At 41.9% G+C, this 18860-nt stretch overlaps 1 protein-coding gene across 1 annotated transcript in view; it reads left to right on the top strand.

Moving 5' to 3' along the window:
- The window catches only part of agbl4 (AGBL carboxypeptidase 4), a gene marked incomplete at both ends in the record, with an annotated part of 311410 nt that extends 292550 nt beyond the window's left edge, over positions 1-18860 (top strand). Inside the window, 4 exons of the mRNA XM_083888196.1 lie at positions 2511-2663; positions 7690-7852; positions 18521-18614; positions 18761-18860. Coding sequence (XP_083744322.1) covers positions 2511-2663; positions 7690-7852; positions 18521-18614; positions 18761-18860 — 510 coding nt within the window. The remainder of the gene's footprint in view (positions 1-2510; positions 2664-7689; positions 7853-18520; positions 18615-18760) is intronic.

The following is an 18860-nucleotide window of genomic DNA, read 5'->3' as shown; positions in this document are numbered from 1 at the left end:
AGAAAAGGTCTAATGGTGATGATGTAAATGCAATATAAGTACAATAAATATAACAAAGTGTGAATAGAGGAGAAGGTACATGGGTTACACATTGTCGTTGCCTTATACAGATCTTTGCCTATCTGACATAAATCAATGGATGATTGATCCTTAATTAATATTTGGAGTACTCAGTTTTAAATCTGGTTCCTGTGTCCAGTTTTACTGTCAATGTTGATTAAAATGAGTTGTGTTGAAAGTGAAAATGGCAGCAAAGTTGTGGAACTGTTCGACACATGTCCACCTAACAAAACAAAAAAAAATAGGACCTAAATGCAGGTTGTCACAAAATGGACAAAAGAGTTTTCAATAAAACACAAAAAGGCAAAAAACCATCCAAACGACGAAGGAAAGGCATAAAGAAAAAGGAACAAAACAGGAACATGAATAAGAGCACAAGGAAACAACAAAACAGCAACAGCAAGACTTAACTGAACAAAATCAACCAACGAAGACACTAAATACACTATGGAGGCAGTATATCTAAAGCTTTAATGTATTTTTGAGACACACTATGACAACTATAATACCTTTATTATATTTGACAAAGTAAGGGGCATGATCGTGATCTCCTCAACTAACCAGGAAGCTGTGAATCTGCGTACAGCCTCAAATGCTTTATTAACTTAAATACTGTTTATTTTACATGCTTTTATTGCGATGTGTGAGTGTCCTCTGAGGATAGAATGAGGGGAAAGTTGATCTGGAATAATGTCAGTCAGACTTTTTTCATACTCCTTGTAAGGATGAAATGTATTCAGTCTGTCAGGTTCTGTGATCTATTACTTGATCTCCATGGCTTTAAAGTGCATTACAGTGAACTCTTACAGCTTGAAACAAGCCCTGGTGCCGTTCATTTTTCAGGAGATTTTCCTGCCAACATGGTGGTGTCACATGAGCGCTGTTGCAGGAAAAGCACCCCCTGGACTTGAATAATCACAACCTGGACTCGTCATATAACTGATTCATCAATCAGTAGGCTGTTCTTCCGGCCATCTACTGTAAAATGCCTGTGTTTCTCAGCCCTCCCAGAGAGTTTGGCCTTGTTTCCTCCTCTGAAAAGTGGTTTAGAAACTGCCACTCGTCCCCTGAGACGAAGGCGAGACCGTGTTTTTTTGACAGCATTTTTGCCAACTGGAGTCTCCCATTCTTTATTTTATTCCGTATCTGTAATGAAGTTGTCTTTCTATCTCTCAGGGGCTTGCAATATTGATCTTCTGTTGGTGTGGTCACTTGTGTTCTGCCTGATAGTGCTTTCAGTTTCTGCAAAGTGTTTACGACTTCTATGCACTGCCCCTCCCCTTAGAAACCGTTAGCCCAGAGAAAGCTCACCTTTATTTGGAGTAACAATTTGACTTTTGACATTTCCCCATCATAATGATCGTTTGGGCACTTGAGGTACAGGCTTATTTATAACATGATGCAAGTTGAACAAGCCTGAGATCCGTCTGATACTCAAGGGTGTCTGATCTTTAAATACAGCATGTCTTTTTTCCCTTTTAGACCATTTTACTGTCTGAATTCTTACATTTTTTGATTATTTCTAGATCTCCACATTTTGAAGGAAAGTTACCGAAATGTATTTAAGTGAGAAATAGTCTGTTGCATAGATAAAAACTGCGTTGGAGGGCTTGGGATGCTATGTCACTTGGCATGTGGAATTTATCTAGTTTCTGAAGAGCTTAATAGATTTCACCTTCACCCCCTTAGCGTACCATGCACTTGTTAATACTGAACGCCTGCAAGGACGTTAAATCTCTCAAAGTTCATCTCCCCTCCGGTGGTTTTGTAAATGAACATTTGTGTAATGAATTTTATGGGCATTAAATCACAGTATGATTCCCTACATCTTGTGAGGGTTATAGTTAAAGGTTAGAAAATAAGTCGAGTCAGGGGGGGAAGCTCTATTTTTGTTTCACAAGATAAAGGTCTGAGTGTGTGAGTGTGTGCACGTGCGCACGTGTGTGTGTGTGTGTGTGTGTAGACCAAGTGATAACAAGACCGTCAAGAGAATGAAACAGATTTTTATCAAATCCATTTTACACCGTGTATATTGGAAAGTAAAGGCATTACACACTCCGTGTGAAGTAAATATTAATCCTAAGTATGTGGTTTGTGAGGAATTTGTGGCATCAACATGAGTGTGTGTGTATGTGCACACAAGTGCATGTATGCATTTGTATGTATTGTAGGTGTAACCCTCAGTATGACAGTCTGATTGAAGCTGCTTGGCTCTTTTCAGGTATGAGCATATTTCCAGCTCCTAATGTCCGCAGGGTCTGGTGTCGTCCCCCTGGGTAGAAACCTTTCCTCAGCACTAAAGCAAAGAAAAGCCTTACCCTTACTCCCAGTGGAAATGCTGTGTGGTGTAGACTGTTGCTTACAGTGTCAGGAAAATATATCTGCCTTCCCCGTCACTAACCTGCCGTTTCTCTCTCTTCTTTACTGTCCTGCCTCGTTCCCTCCTTCAGAGGGTGAGTTTGGAGTTCTACATCGACGTCCATGCTCATTCCACCATGCTGAACGGCTTCATGTACGGAAATGTGTTCGAGGATGAGGAGCGTGTCCAGAGACAGGCCGTCTTCCCCAGACTGTTGTGCCAAAATGCACCAGACTTCTCTTTTGTAAGTCGCACACAAACAAACTCACCAGAGCAGAATCTCACCAGTGTCAGTCCTGACAGTGGGTCTGACAGAGAACATGAAATGACCCTATATATATATGTGAGGTGATGTTCAGCCAGCCACTGCTGAAACTGCTGCACTAAGTGGCACAAAAGTGAAGATCTTGAGTCGCGCTGGGTGTGTGTGGATATGTGTGTAATTACAGGTATTTGAGGTGTTGACTGAAGAAAAAATACAGCAGGGACATGAGTTGAAATGTGTATTTGGGTGGATGTACCAAGTAAAAAGTCTCACAGTTATTACAAAATAAAAGGGAACAGTCACAGATGAACCTTATAACAAGATGCAGAATAACTAAAACAATACACCAAATTGTGTGTCTTACTTGCAATTGCAGGTTGATAGGTGCAGTAGGCATGAGTCTCAGGGTTACTGATCAATAACTCCAAAAATGAACTGGTTCTCCAGACTCCATTTTCAGCCTTCCAACAAAATATGTAAAATGATGGGATGTTGGGGGCCCATGGTTGGTGTAGTGGTTAGCACTCTTGCCTTTGCAGCAAGAAGACCCGGGTTCCTGGGTTCGAGGCCCGTTTGGGACAACTTCGGAACAAGGGCCTTTCTGCAAGGAGTTTGCATGTTTTCCCCGTGTGTGCGTGGGTTTTTTCCAGGTTCTCCGGCTTCCTCCCACAGTCCAAAAACATGCGATATGGGGATTAGGTGAATTGGTCACTCTAAATTGACCGTAGGTGTGAGAGTGTGAGTGAATGGTTGTTTGTCTCTATATGAGGCCCTGCAATGGACTGGCGAACTGTCCAGGGTGAACCCCGCCTATCGCCCAATGACAGCTGAGATAGGCACAGCACCTGGTGGAGGATAAAGCGGTAGATAATGGATGGATGGGATGTTGGGAAGCTTACTGTGCATACAGGTCATATCCAGGGCAGCAGCACTGACAAAAACTTCTTGTGCTTCAAATAGACCTAAAAACTAAAAAGTGTTTAAAGCAGTCCCAGAACGGAAGTTCCAATTAACGCTGTTTTTTAGTGTGTATCTGCGTCAAACTGTTTGTTTGTCATTACCTTCGTAAACAAGGTAATGACAACCAAACAGTTCAGCCATTACTGAGAACGCTGTGTTTTATTGTATTCCCAGGCTCAGCGAGATCTCAGAAAAAACCCTTGTGTCTTCTGACTCTGGGTCTGACTCCGGGTCAAAGGTCGTCAAAGGGACTGCGGCGGGGTTTCGTGACGAAACTATTTTTAAACATTGTTAAAACAATGTTTTGATAATGAGTAGCAGTGCATCCACTGTTCCAGAGAGTGGAGCTGCGCTTCTGAGAGCGGGTGTGCTGAATATGTCACTTCCGGGTATTGGCCAATCACAAGGCAGTTGGGAAGACTCTGCGCTGGCTGGCCAATCACAACTCACTCTGTCTTCTGGGTGTGAGATTTATTTCTGAAATATCGCTGCTCAGCACAGCGTCAGAAAAGACAGATTTCTATCGGCTCATTTACAGCAACTAGGAGGTTTTTGACCATAAAAACAAGTTAATGTATGTAAGTAGACCTCCATAACTATATGTGCAACAGGACCACTCTATGTGAGCTTTAAAAATAACTTGGACAATAAAGAGTTTCAGTGATGTTCAGGACATAGAGCTGGGGTCTACTCCAAAACGTTAATATTCTAAGTATTGTAATTGTAAAAATGAAAACCTGTGAACAAAAAGCTTTTTTCCCCAGAGATCCTGCCTAATGCACCTTTAAATATACCAAGATCTAAGATATATGGGTATGAATGGACTAAATTCTGTTCAAGTGTCTTCACTCCACTTGTCCACTTGTCTTGTCTTCTGTAGACTGGAAGAGCTAGGGATAAAAACACCGACCTTCAGGAAAGTGGATGACCCGCTCTGCCTCACACTCTCCACTTCCTCCCCACTGTGCATTCATATGTGTGTGTGTGCAGAACGCAAATAGCAAACGTTGTAGTTCATGATGAAGCGCAGCACTATAAAAGTAGGTCAGGATATTTCGTATAAGCCACACGTGTGCTCTGCTGAAGCACCTCTCTTAGTTTGAGAAAACCAAGTGAAAAAGAGCGTGCGGGAGAAAAAAACATCCAGTCCCTGACTGTGATACACCTCCACCCAACCAACCTAAGTGTAATAACAGCTTTTCACACAGGTGCATTACCCACCAAACCGTCTCCTCTCAGGCCCTGTCTCGCTTCTACTGACCTTCATTTAGTACTGATGGTGACATTTCATAGCCGAGCCACTTACACACGTCATAAAGAGTAACCTTTATTGCCTTTATTGCCCATTGACAACCAATAGCCAGTGTGCCAACCTGGATACAGAGAGAAGCAGACACGTGGATCTTCACCCGCACGTGTGGAAATGTCACTGACAGTCAGTGTCTTTGCTGTATCTGGTTAAATGAAGGATACTATCTCTCTCTCGCTCTCGCTCTCTTTCCTGCTGTGTATCTGTATTGCTTGTGTGGCAGCTGGCCCATGGGTCATCTCCCTCCCTGTGCTTTGTACCCCTGCCCATTCAGCACTATCTAAAGCCCAGTGCAGCCACAGCAGCAGCACAACACAATCACGGCAAACTCCCACCGGTCGCTGCTATGTCTGCATTTCAGGCAAGGCAAAACTCACTGCAGCAGAGTGGAGTGACAGTAAATGGAAACTTTTTCCACACTCTCCCCAAGACACCATGGTATGCGTGTAGTATAGCTGACGCACTCAAACCCAAAATAAGTGGGGTGTTTTTTTCCTTTTTTCTCCTGCCACAACCATTTCCTACCACGCTTTATAATGACATTGTACAAAGTGAGTCTGTTAAAATAAATTACCCCTTCATTATTTACCCCGTGCGGCTTCTCCAAAGGCTTACAACTTACAAGTTACAGAGAAACACATCAGTGGACATTAGTGCATTTTCACTGATGAGACCTGTCAGACAGAACTGACTGTGGCTACTTGTTTCTTCATTTATCACCGAGCAAATGCCTGTCACTGCAACGCCACCAAACAGCCACACCAAAGTTAAATCAAATTACGAGTCAAATATTTATGATGCAAATGGTTTGTGTGCAGATGTCAACATATATATATATATATATATATATATATATATATATATATATATATATATATATATATATATATATATATATATATATATATATTATTTATAATGCAATAAGAAGTTTGTTTTAATTTAGCTTGTCAAAAGCCAATTCACTTATGGCATGATTGATACACTTTTTCGTGTGACTGACGCGAGCCCTGTCACTGAATACACTATACACCGTTAATAATGTTTGTAATGGTAATGAACTTTAGAAACGGTTAACTGGACTTATAATATTACACTCTGCTCGTTATGCCTCGTCATATGCAATATTTAAACAAAAAAGTATGATGGGGTTTTTTTTTAAGTTAAACTCCAGACGTCACATGAGTCACTTTTTTCGCAGCGCCATGTTAGCTGGAAAAGCCCTTGAAAAAGGAACATGTGCAATGCACACTTTAAATTTGCAGGGATCAAGTAAAATGATCAGAAAACCTGACTGACTCACAATAACCCCAGGTGCTTTTCAACAGTGTGTAAATCGTCACATTGGACATCATTCCTGACCTACATTAAGTTAAATTAACTCTCGGTACCTTCATGACTATGAGTGTCCCCACATTACTTAGACTACCTTTCAAAAGTTTGGGGTCACTTAGAAATGTCCTTATTTTTGAAGGAAAAACAAATTTTTTCAGGGAATATTACATTAAATGAATCAGAAATACACTTTACATTGTTAATGTGGTAAACGACTATTCTAGCTGGAAAACGTCTTGTTTTTAATGGAATATGAACATAGGTGTAAAGAGGCCCATTTCCAGCAACCGTCTCTACAGTGTTCTAGCTCTTCCAGTCTACAGAAGACAAGACAAGTGGACAAGTGGAGTGAAGACACTTGAACACCTGTTTGCCGTCGGGGTGTGAATGGGATGTATGAACAGCAGGCAAACTTGAGATATAGAAGTACAGTATGAATGTGAATTATAGCGTGAAGCACTTTGAGTGGTAGTAAAAAAAGACCTCAGAATTTAGTCCATTCATACCCATATATCTTAGATCTTAAAGGTGCATTAGGCAGGATCTCTGGGGAAAAAAAAGCTTTTTGTTCACAGGTTTTTATTTTTATAATTACAATACTTGAGAGACCTCGGCGACCTTGAGTGTCTTGAAAGGCGCCTTCAAATATAATGCATTATTATTATTATTATTATTATTATTATTATTATTATTATTATTATTATTATTATTATTATTAATAATATTAATAATGGTACATTAGGTTTGCTAATCGTGTTAGAAGGCTATTGGATGATTTGAAAACCCTTGTGCAATGATGTTAGCACAGCTGAAAATGGTTTTGCTGGTTCTTTGACGAAAGGGCAAAATTATTATTTTGAATAAAAATCATTATTTCTAATCTTAGTCAATGTCTCCACTATATTTTCTATTCATTTTGCAACTCTTTTGATCAATAAAAGTGTGACTTTTAATGAAAAAAATGTATAGGTGACCCCAGATTTTGCACGGTCGTGTACAGTATAGTTATAATTTAGACTTGACTGAGTCCATCATCTCAAGAGTTTCTATGGGTAAACTGGGACACCAAACAATAAAAGAACTATGTTTCTAAACTTTCTGCTCAATGATTTTGTATTCGAAAAACTTTAGCCAGCCACTGGTACAAACACAAAACATTGTGTGTGGTGTTCGGGATGTTCGTTGGTATTTAAGGTTTTATGTCATAGTTTCAGCTAACGATCTCCTTCGGGAAGTTTTCCACACCACGGCATCTTACTCAAAGTGTCTTTACACAGAGTGAATATTCTGCTGACACTATATAAGACATATGGGACCAAATCTTCTGAGTCAGGTGTCATCTTTCTGCCTGTTCACTTTGTTGTCTCATTTACACCTTGTTTTGTCTGCGTCTCCTTCTAGTCCAACACGTCCTTTAACCGAGACGTGGTGAAGGCCGGCACAGGTAGACGTTTCCTTGGTGGTCTTCTTGACGACACGTCCTACTGCTACACTCTGGAGGTGTCCTTCTACAGCTACATGGCAGCTGGCAGCAACGCGCCTGTACCGTACACCGAGGAGACCTGTATCCTTCAACATACATGATCTATGTGTGCTGGTTACTCTGCACTCGCATACACACTCGTACATATCGTTTTTTGTTTTTTTTAGAATCGTCGTTTCATCAAGTAGAGCAGTGTCTGTCACGGCTGAAGTGATAACAACATGGTGTCTGCTGTTGTTGGTGCACTTTGTTTGACAAATATAGCAGTGATGGGGGTGAAAAGCCTTGTCCGAAAGCTTCTTTTGGACGGTGTACTGTTTGAGCTCGCTATAGCATATTTGAACAACATGATATGATTAGCTCGTGTTGGAAAATTTTGCTTTTCTCAACTTCTGCCACATGGAGAGCAAGCAAAGGAAAGTAACAGCTCCTCGGTGCAGTTAGACAACGTGAGCCCTAATCAAAGTGAATGAGCAACATTTCACTATAACCCTAATCATAACTGCTACAATTCCAACCTACCTCTAACCTGCACCACTGACCCAAAAATCCCAATTTAGGATGTGGCTTTTCTTGCTAATTGGACAAGTCATCCTCAATCAACTGCAGTCTGAAAATGTAGCTAATGACAGATGCACAACAATCAGACACACACACTGCTCCATAAAGCACAATCTCCCACTGATATAAAGCCAGTTCATCTTGCAATCATTGTATTACTTTAATAATCAGGTTCCTGTTTGTAAGTGTGTGTGTGTGTTTATGTGTCAGGTTAAGCATACTCGATAGAAAAACATGTTGCTCTTTTGTTGCATTTTGTTGCAACAGATGTGCAGTGACAGCACGGGGATGTGATAGCCCTGTCTATTGATTTCATTTGCAAAGGAGGGAGGAGGAGAGCGGCTTGTGTCTGCGTATGTGGCGCTGTGTGAGGCTTTGATTGGAATAAGCAATGGAACAATGGAGCAAACATGATTCCTGCCAACTACAGTCATGCGTACACGCATGCCCACGTTCAAAACTGCGTCATGGGAACCAAGGTCGCGAGCGCCTTAATGGAACCAGATAGGGAGGTTTTCCTTCAGCTGACCTTCTTGGAACTGAAGAACTCATGAGAGCTGGCTGACGGCGGTCTGATCTTACCGATAGAGTGAGTGAGAAGAGGGAAAAAAAAGCGATTTAAAGAGAGCGATAAGAACCCTACATATGAAAAGTATGTGCTCCCCTATACGTACTCTGCAGGTGGAGTGAAGGGTGGATATAGACGTAGCCCTAGTGCCCTCTAGTGCCAACAGCTAGTACAGTCTAAGATGGAGTTTCATCACATCCATTCCCACTTGAAGGATTAGTGACATTCTACTGAGTTATGCATATTGACAATTGGACATTTGTAGAAAAGTGGTGTATTGACAGATAAACATATCCTTTTGGGGGAAGTTGGAAAAAGAAATTACTTGTTTTTTTATTGCTGGGGAATACAAATGAAAGGATTTTAGTGTGTGTGTGTGTGTGTGTTGTTATGCCCAGATGAAAATAACCACATGTACATGGGGGCAACACCTCGCCCACAAACAAATAGCTTGACTTACATTGAGGAGACGATGTCGAGCTGTTGTGTTTAAACAAGGAGATAAGAGAGAATGTGGAGCCTCGTGTGTTTACAGAGGGGACAATTCACCTCAAGGTCAAATCGGGAGGAAACTCGGCTCTGGCGAGAGGACTCACTCCATTTTCTGTTCTGTTTTTCAGAACTATACGTTTGTGTGTTTATGTTTGTATTTCCTTGTGAGAATGGGGGGTGCGAATGGAGGAGTGGCTCCACATGGTGGGCAGGCAGCACTGGGACTGGGGTGTAGAGTGGAGATTGGGGTCAGGCAGGTTGAAGGAACCAACCATGTCGCTTTTTACGCCCCAGCAGTCAGCTCGATGGAGCGTGCAAATCATCAACAGAGACCTTTAGCATCTCGACGCCCCCCTCCCTCCACCTTTCTCACCTCACCTCACGCGCACACACATACACATAGTCCTTCAAACTAATACATGACAAATAAGTAATAACCTGTGCTCTTAACTCCCACTTCCCCCCCAAACATGCTGCCTTTTCCCTTTCATCTTTTCTCACTCTCCTCCAATGCTGCGTCTTGTAGCCACCAAAATTGAAACCTTAACCTTTCTCATAGCTGACACTTTTGTCGCAGTTTGAAAGTGTGCAGAAAAACGTCCAATGAAGTGCGTGCGTGTGTGGGCGCGAGTCTGTGTGTGTATTTTCTGATCTCTTCTTTCATTTCCCTCTCATGTCCTTCATACTCTCTCCTCTATTCTGTCCTTTCCTCTCATCTCGTCACCCAGAACATAACAGCTCATTATATCATCTAGTCAAGCTGCGAATCCTCTTCTATGAAACAGCAGGGACAACCTCTATAGTGTGTCTGTCTCTCCTTCGTCCTCTAATCATTTAACACCTCCACTTGTGCGTGTGGGTGAGGTCTGTTTTTTTGTGCTAACTAACTGTACACAAAGTTTTGTTTCTGCAAGGTCAGATTCTCTCTAAACTGCCATCTACCTAATCCAACATATCACCCTGTGAATTTGTATTTTTCGATCTGTTTTGTGATGGACTGTCCGGTGCAGACATGTACATAGTATAAACTGGAAAGTAGAATGGATCAAGGTTAAGAGAATCTGGGATGTTCTCTTTCTATTGTGTGTCTGTGTGTGTACAGTATGTGTGTGTATATGAGCCGTGAGTGCTCAGTTGCTGAGGTATGTGTGTGCTTTTTTTGTTATGGTAAGGAGAGACAATATTCTCTGTGACTTTGAAGAATTATTCACACACTTTTAAAGTCATTCAGACTGTGAAGCTTCCCTGAAAGCTTTTATCATCTCCCCCCCATTCTGTCATTGCAGAGACATGCAGATTTTCAATATTTTCAAACTAACAATTGGAAGAAGAAGACAAGTGCAATTTTCCTGCTTGTTTGATTTGTGCAAATTAGCTATTTTCCCCTCAGTGGAGAGAGCCATTCAGAGGAAACTGTGGTTCCTTCCATCAGAAGTGGTCACTCACAGTCTTGTCAAGGGCAACATCATCGGGTTATCCTTCAGTATAACTGAGTGTGTGACATTAGTGAACAGGTCGGTGCATCGATACAGGGTGGATTGACATTGATAGAGACCCAGTGAATACCAGAGCTGCCGGTGCAACATAACATGCATCAGTGAGCCTGACACCCAATAGACAGGCTGTCACAAGTATGCAAATGATATAGCTCGGAGGCAAATATGCTTCACTGCTCATACACATCACACATGTGAACAGACACACAGACAGGGACGCACACAGATACAGACAATTAGATAGTTGATTGCACAAATATTGTTGATGTGGTTAGGTGAACAGGTGTCCTCGAATGTGTTCTTGCAAAGATGCACACACAAAATCTCCAGTTGTGTTGGGGTAATTTCTACATAATGTTGGCGCCTCGAGAGAACTACGGGGGAACGGGAACATTCGAAAAGCCAGCGCTCTCTAAAGAAATACACGTGAGGCTTTGAAAATAGTGAACGCACTGAGAGAAGTTGAAGTTTGAGTCGTGAAGTGAATGATTTTAAATGCTTTGAAATTAAACTGTAGAATCTGATGTAAACCACGGGTGATCAGTTGTGCTGAACCATCTTGTTTTTTATTCTTGTATCCATGCATTGTTTTCCCTGTTTTATTTATTACCTCTGCTGTCACCAAATTGCAACATTATGAAAACTAATAGCTGAAAGATTGATGACGGCACTAAGGAAAGACATAAAGTGAGGTGTGATACCACCATAAACCACAGGTACCAAGATGAGATGTGCGTGAACATATATTACTATGAATTTCTTTTTACAGTTCTTGTTTTTTCTCGAAATTTTATTCACAAAGTTGAGCCCTTCCTAAAAACAAGCAAGTAGAACTCCTGTAAAACAATATAATGATTGGAATATAAAAATTGCAAGGTTGTTGTGCTTTTTTTGAGCAACATAAATCAATGTCTTCTGTTCCTGTCGGTGTACACGGTGACAAAACAGAAGCCTTTCTCTCACTTTTTTCCATTTTATTGCTGAAGTTTGTGTCTCCTTGGCCGTGTCAGTTCCTCCTACATCAGCCTCGGTTTGTCCCTTTGGGAAAGAGGACGTGAGGTCTTTCAGTCCGTTGAATCGTTATTGGGGAAAAAAATATCCCTTTTTGTATTGCTGTTGTTGACTAGCCTCTTAATTAGCATTGATAATTAGTTCTCTATGTGTCACTGCAGCGACAGGACCTGTCAGTGGCCCGTATTGATAGATTGAATGTCTCCTTGCTCGTCTCCTTGTTAACTCTCGTCCAATCTTGACAGCATTCTCCGCATGTCTTGTCCATTTTACCACTGGGACCTTTGTTGTCTGATCATCACCTTGTCTGTCTTTCTGCCAGGACCGAGCACGAGGGACACGATGGTGAAACCTGCTAAATGCCACACTGACAGTAAACAGCTGCAGTAAACATTTCATGATGTCCCTGCCCCCTTTGTCTCACATGTCCCTATCTCATCAGCACCTACGTCCTTGAGCCATGACAATGACCTGCTATTGATTAGACAAGACCATTATATGTACCGAAATGTTAAGGAATACACCCCACACCACAGTGTCAGGCAGCCAAGATGCTGAAAGGTTAAATACATACAACACCATCAGCTCCTCGTAGCATAATGATTAAACAGTGATCATGATTATGCCAAGAAGATTGGTAAAGTTCATGATGCCGTGTAAGCATCGTTAGTCAGTACGAACGACGACATGGAACGCGACACAACAGACAACAATGTTGCTTGTTTTATGGGTGTTTGTCTCAACAAAACATCAAGTTTTATATCAGAATAGACTGCAGGCGTTGAAGAAACACCGGTCGCAAGGGAGTCACCCAATCCACTGACTGTTGTGGGTCTAGCTCCATCCATACTGTACCATTATTCTGGTAACCCCAAGAGAAGGGGACCAATGAATGGAACAGTAGGCCAGTTATTTTGTTACTATTCCATATGGAAACAAATATATATACTGTACCAAACCGAACTGTTCCGCTCGTTGGAAACAGGCCAATAGACTACTGCCCTTGGATTAGCTTGTGACTAGTTGTTAGCACCATTCTGACTAGTCCTACCATCCATGAACTTTAACATATTTTAAATATCTTTAAGGGCCCTGTGATGGACTGGTAACCTGTCCAGGGTTTACCCCACCTTTTGCCCTATGTTAGCTGGGATTATCACCAGCAGCCCCCGTGATCCTTATGCTGAAGATGATACGGTAGTGACAGAGCCTAAAATTGGTCTCTTCGTCAGTCCAACAAATGTTGCGACCCAGATTTTGCAACGTTTTTGTCACTGTTGTCTCATTCTTCTGTGTACTGGCTTCTTCTAAACTGGGGGCTGGGAACTGTGGCTCAAGTGCAGACCCCCCCAGCTCAAAGCTCCCATAGAGTGGTCCTACCGCACATATATGTGAGTTATGGAGTTCTACTTACATACATTAACTTGTTTTTATGGTCAAAAACCTGCTAATTGCTGGAAACGAGCCATTAGAAATCTCTCCTCACTGAAGCTCTCGTCAGCCGGGCTGTTTCCGACTGAAATCTCACCCCCAGAAGACTGTGTTGTGATTGGCCAGCCAACGACAGCTTTCCCAACTGTCTTGTGATTGGCCAATACCTGGAAGTGACGTAATCAGCACACCAGCTCTCAGAAGCGCAGCTCCCCCTCTGGAACAGTGGATTCACTGCTACTCATTATCAAAACATTGTTTTAACAATGTTTAAAAATAGCTATGTGAAGACTCCCCGCCGCAGTCCCTTTTACGCCTTTGACCCGGAGTCGGACACAGTAATTTCATGTGTCTGACTGAAAGAAATTTCCGCAGCACTAACATATTAACATGTTTTTTTTAAAGTCTGGTTGTTGGACCAACACAATAATTCCTCATTATGTCATGTAAGCATGCCTAGTATTGGTCGACATGTATATTCATACATGGCCACCTTGATGTGGACTAAAGCATCTGAAAGTATAAATATGTCCACCACCTCCCACCTTTATAATCCAAGCTACAGTCAGCCAAGTGTTTCCTGGCTTATACCTCTACACACAAACACACGCATCTGCAGGAACAGCCTCGTTCCAGATCCTATGGTTTCCCTCGGCAACAGGCCAGTCAGGGCTGCACCTCAGTGTCTCCGACCATTTGTGTCTGTGGATGGAGTTCTTCAGAAGCTGACCGTCCATCACGAAACCTGCTGTAATAGACAGTGACTCGTGACAAGCCAAGCTGAGAGGCCATCTGTGCACGGTGGGTTCTGGGGGATATTTGTAGCGATGATTGTGTCTGGCCAAAGATCCCAGGACTGGCACTGAGCTCTGCTGACGAAAGAGAAAAGATGAAAACACCAAAACTTTCCTGAGGTCAGAAATTAGATGATAAAGTCTTTACTGAAGGCTATGCAGTGTTTAAAATAGTTTTAATAGGCTTTTATGATTGCTAAGGGATGCATATTATTAGTGCTGCTCTCGATTACCTCCAATAGGTTAAATGGATAGTTCAAGTTTTTTGAAGTGTGCTTATAGGATGCACTGACCCATTCAGTACAGCTAAGGCCATAGTCTGACTAAGACAGGCAATTGGACAACTTACCAAGTCTGAGTATGCATGCCGGGGAGAAAATCAATGTATTGGCTGTGTACTTGATACTTCGCCTCCATGCGTGGCGCTGTATCTCTATAAGCTAGTGCGTATTGAATCGGTTTCCTGTTGACCTTAACGTCACAGAAAAACAAACAGTGAAAGGCAAGATGGTCGTGTATGTTTCGTACCTGCTTTTAATAGTCATACAAATTAGGACTATGAATCGCATTATCCAGGCATGTTAGTATGACTAAGAGTAACTCGATTTTAGTCGTAGTTACATGACATAAAGAAAACTAAATTTTTGTCTTAGTCTGACTAAAAAGGGACTTTTAACATGCATGTTAACGCACAGATTGTTTTTCCTCGAGCATGTTGCCAGTCGTGGTGCTGTCACTGAGAACCAGCCTGACACACTCTGACTGACAATATGACTACCATCAGGAACACAACAAAACTGATTAGGCTCACCTAATAAAATTAACACCTGCTTATCATCCAGAATATGTTTTACTGCTTTTCCTCTCCGTTAGACAGCCGTTTCTGGCTGGGAAATGAAGTTTCCTAAAGTACTTACTCCCCTGACCAAAGTCCATACATAAAGACCAGACCCTTTAAAGTTGACACCCTGTTTCACATCCTGTGATGTTCCTCAGTATCTAATGAATGAGTAGCCTTTGCATTTAATGTTTCCTTCAGGAAGTACTGTCATAAATTCAGTGATCACTTAGCATCAGGTCAAACTTTTAAGGTACTAGTGTTTATAAATGAGTAAACATTAGTATGGTAGCATGCTAAACCAAGATCACAACCCGGTTAACTCCAGCGTGGTACACAGAAGAATTGCCATCATGAGATAACATTCAACTCAAAGCGCAGCTGTGACTGTAGCATGGCTGCAGCTTCGTAGCTAGTTTAGAACAATTATGCACTAAGATTAGCATAAAAGTGAGGACATAACCTCCCTTTCTCCATCTGTGTTTTATCTCAGTCTAATCAGTATCATCATACAGCATGAGACAGACTGTGAGGCCCATCCACCAAGACACATGCACACACACACACACACACACACACACACACACACACACACACACACACACACACACACACACACACACACACACACACACACACACACACACACACACACACACACACACACACACACACACACACACACACACACACATAAACACACTTTCTCTCACACAGCAAGTCTGGCCTGATGCAGAACTCACAGACAAACAGCCAGATGGGATGTAAATATAGACACTGGAGTCGTGTGGAGAGTGTTTCCATCAGCCTGCCGAGTGAAGAATGAAGTCCTGTGCAGACTTCTGAACACGCACAAAAACATACCCTCAAAGGCTGAGGTGACAGACTTGCTGCAGGAGGGCTTACTTGCATTTTCACAGACGGAACTTAACAGGTGTACCCCTGAGCGTATGAGAGTGTGTGTGTGTGTGTGTGTTTGTGTTTTGTCTGAGGTATGACAAACTGCACAGTCCTAACTGTATGCCCAGGCAGCCCTTACAAACTGAGGATGGATTGGTCACAAGTAAACAGCTTTTGGTTTTTGTAGCAACCACGAGTTTTGTCACATGGGTCATTTTTTATCATTATGAGAAATTGGAATCTCCGTCTTTGTCTGTGTGCCAGTTGTTTCAATTACCCAGTTGTGACAGATAGATAGTCCAGCAGTTGACAGGCTGTATCTGAGTATCAACAAGGTAATGACAGGGGAGAGTGACAGATTATGCCCCTGTGTTGTTCCATCATGCTTCATTGTGGTGAAGGAATGGAGGAAACTAAACATCAATGCCTCGAGACAGCAAAAAACATTTATGGTTTTTGTGTTTGGATCTGTATAACGTTATGTTAGTCTGTTGTGTATTGATGGGGGATGATGGAATGGACATAGACATATGTCAAAATGATGGATGATAGATTCTCTGATATCGACAATAATGTTTCCCAGTCCGTATGCCCCAGTGAATACATAACATTTTCACCTTAGTGACTTTTTAATTTAAAATTTTCTGCATAACTTTTCAATATCAACAAATGTCTCTTACATTCAGACCATTGTGAAATGAGTCTACACATCAGCTCCACACTCTCTCTGTGTTTCTCACCGTAGCAGTGTTTAGATCTCATGTTGCCTGGTGACATTCTCGTGCTGCACACAGGAAGTAATTGTTTTTTTTACGGCAAGACGGACACGAGCAGTATCGCCCTGGTAAATGAGACGTAGCAAACAGGTTTGAGTATGAGTGAAAACACAAAGCGCCGGCCACTATAAGTTTCACAAGTGAATTCTCCTGCTCAAAAAAAGAAGTTTGATGGGATAAATGCCACCCCATGCACTGCTGGTGTATATTCACGAACGCTCCCTCAGTCAGGTCTGATAGCATTGCTTGACAGAGCCTGTTTTCAGAGGAAGGAATCGTATACAAATATTGTTGCTTAATTTCTGTTCAAGAAGGCCAAAGAGAGGCAGAATAATAACATCATCGCCCACAAAATCACCAAAAAGGTTACGCACTGCAGCTTTAAGTGTATTCACGCTGAATCTTTAAGCGATTGGAAACATTGATATTCAGGTTCTTCATTATGTGCACACCTGTTGTCATTACTTGGCCTGCTGGCTTAATGATCACAGGCTGAGCAACACCACTCGTCGATGCTCAGCTGTTTTGTAAAAGCAGTCAAATTATTGATGTTGTCGTGTTTAGTGACAGTTGAGCAGGGAGGAGATGATGTTTGTGCTCGCCTCTGAATTTAGATAAGGCCATAATGCGTAGGTAATTACTTTTGTGTGATCCATACCAAGACCAGGCATTTTGCTGAAGTGTGTGAAATGCAGCTGATTTAGCTTCACTTAATTCAGAACACGGCGCCTTGTGCATTGAGGATTTACGCCGCTCATATCTCCTGGAGCTGGACCCTGTAGTTATTTACTGCACCCCAGAGGGTGTTGGTGATGATAGGGAAGATGTTGTAAAGGTTTGTTTAATGTTACTTAATGCTTCACATGCTGCACAAAATTTAAGAGGGAATTTGAATGCATCATGCATCATAAACAAAAGTTGTCTTTGGTCATTTAAATTGAGACCTGCAGTGATATAGTTGACTTGTGTTAACATTTTAGCTGTGTCATGACTGAGGGTCCTGAATTTTTTTATCTACTTTTAGTATCAGAGCACTCTTTGTTTTTATTTTTTTACACTCTCAAATGCATCTGATTCACAAACAGCTTCTGTACAACTGAAGTACAAACAATAGCAATAACAACAGGGACATTGGTGAGCAGTGGGGACTCCCAGCAAGAGGGTTCTCAGTCCGAAAACATACAGATTGGGGTTAGGATTAATGGAGGCTCCAAATTGCCTGTAGCCATGAATGTGAGTGTGAATGCTTGTTTTTTTGACTCTATGTTATTACTGTGACATACTGGAGAGCTTTCCAGAGTGGACCCAAAAGACTGCGTATAAAAAGTGGACATGGTCTTTCAGTTAAACCAGGACATAACAATTTATTGAATAGCAACTTGGGGGCAATAACATTACTTGCAAAATAGATCTATTGGAAAATGAGAGGGAAATCGATGATAAAGCATGGTATACATGAGTGGACACCAGTGTGATTGACCACTTGTGCAATCCAATATGTGCCTGGTTGTAGGCAACGGCTGTGAATTTCTACTTTCAAAAATTGGAGGCAAACATCAAATCTGGAGGCGTCAAAACAATCGTTTGTTTTGCAACCAGAAGACTATGGCTGTTTTTTTTTTTATTTATGGTCTATGATGTACACTCCATCTCGCCCAGTGTCAGCTGAGATTGGCTCTGCAGCTATACCACATGACCCTGAAAGGATAGGGATGGATGGATGGGTGGGTGAGTAGATTCAATTCAATAGGTGCAATTCAAAAGTAGGTAAAAGGCAAAACTCCTCCATTGGTGTGTCACCACCCAGTGAAGTAAGATTTGTTTTCAGTCGTATCACCTGTACCTCAACCCAAGACATTTAGCTTTAACCCTGTATCCTCAGACATGAAATTGGGCAGGAATGTGGCTCGTACGTTCCTGGATTACTACAAACTCCAGAACCTTATCAAGGACAACAGGCCAACTCACATACAGAGGTAAAGTATAGCATTGTATCATGAATAAATAGTAGAAACTAAAACAATTACCTAAGTAACATTTCCCTTTTTGACATTATTGACTGCATTTTTCTGGAAATTTATGCTTTTGTCCCAGTCATTCACTGATGAGTCTTTGTCTCCAGTTCCGAGGTGATGTCCCAGACAGGCAATGCAAAGGGCAATGGCGTTGGCAGAGACACAGCAGACAGAGAGAGGGAGAAGAGAGGGGGTGTCAGGCACTAG

Source organism: Microchirus variegatus, assembly GCF_963457635.1.
Source record: "Microchirus variegatus genome assembly, chromosome: 4".
Lineage (NCBI taxonomy): Eukaryota > Metazoa > Chordata > Actinopteri > Pleuronectiformes > Soleidae > Microchirus > Microchirus variegatus.
Note: the sequence above shows the minus strand (reverse complement) of the source record. Positions and strands in the feature narration are given on the sequence as shown.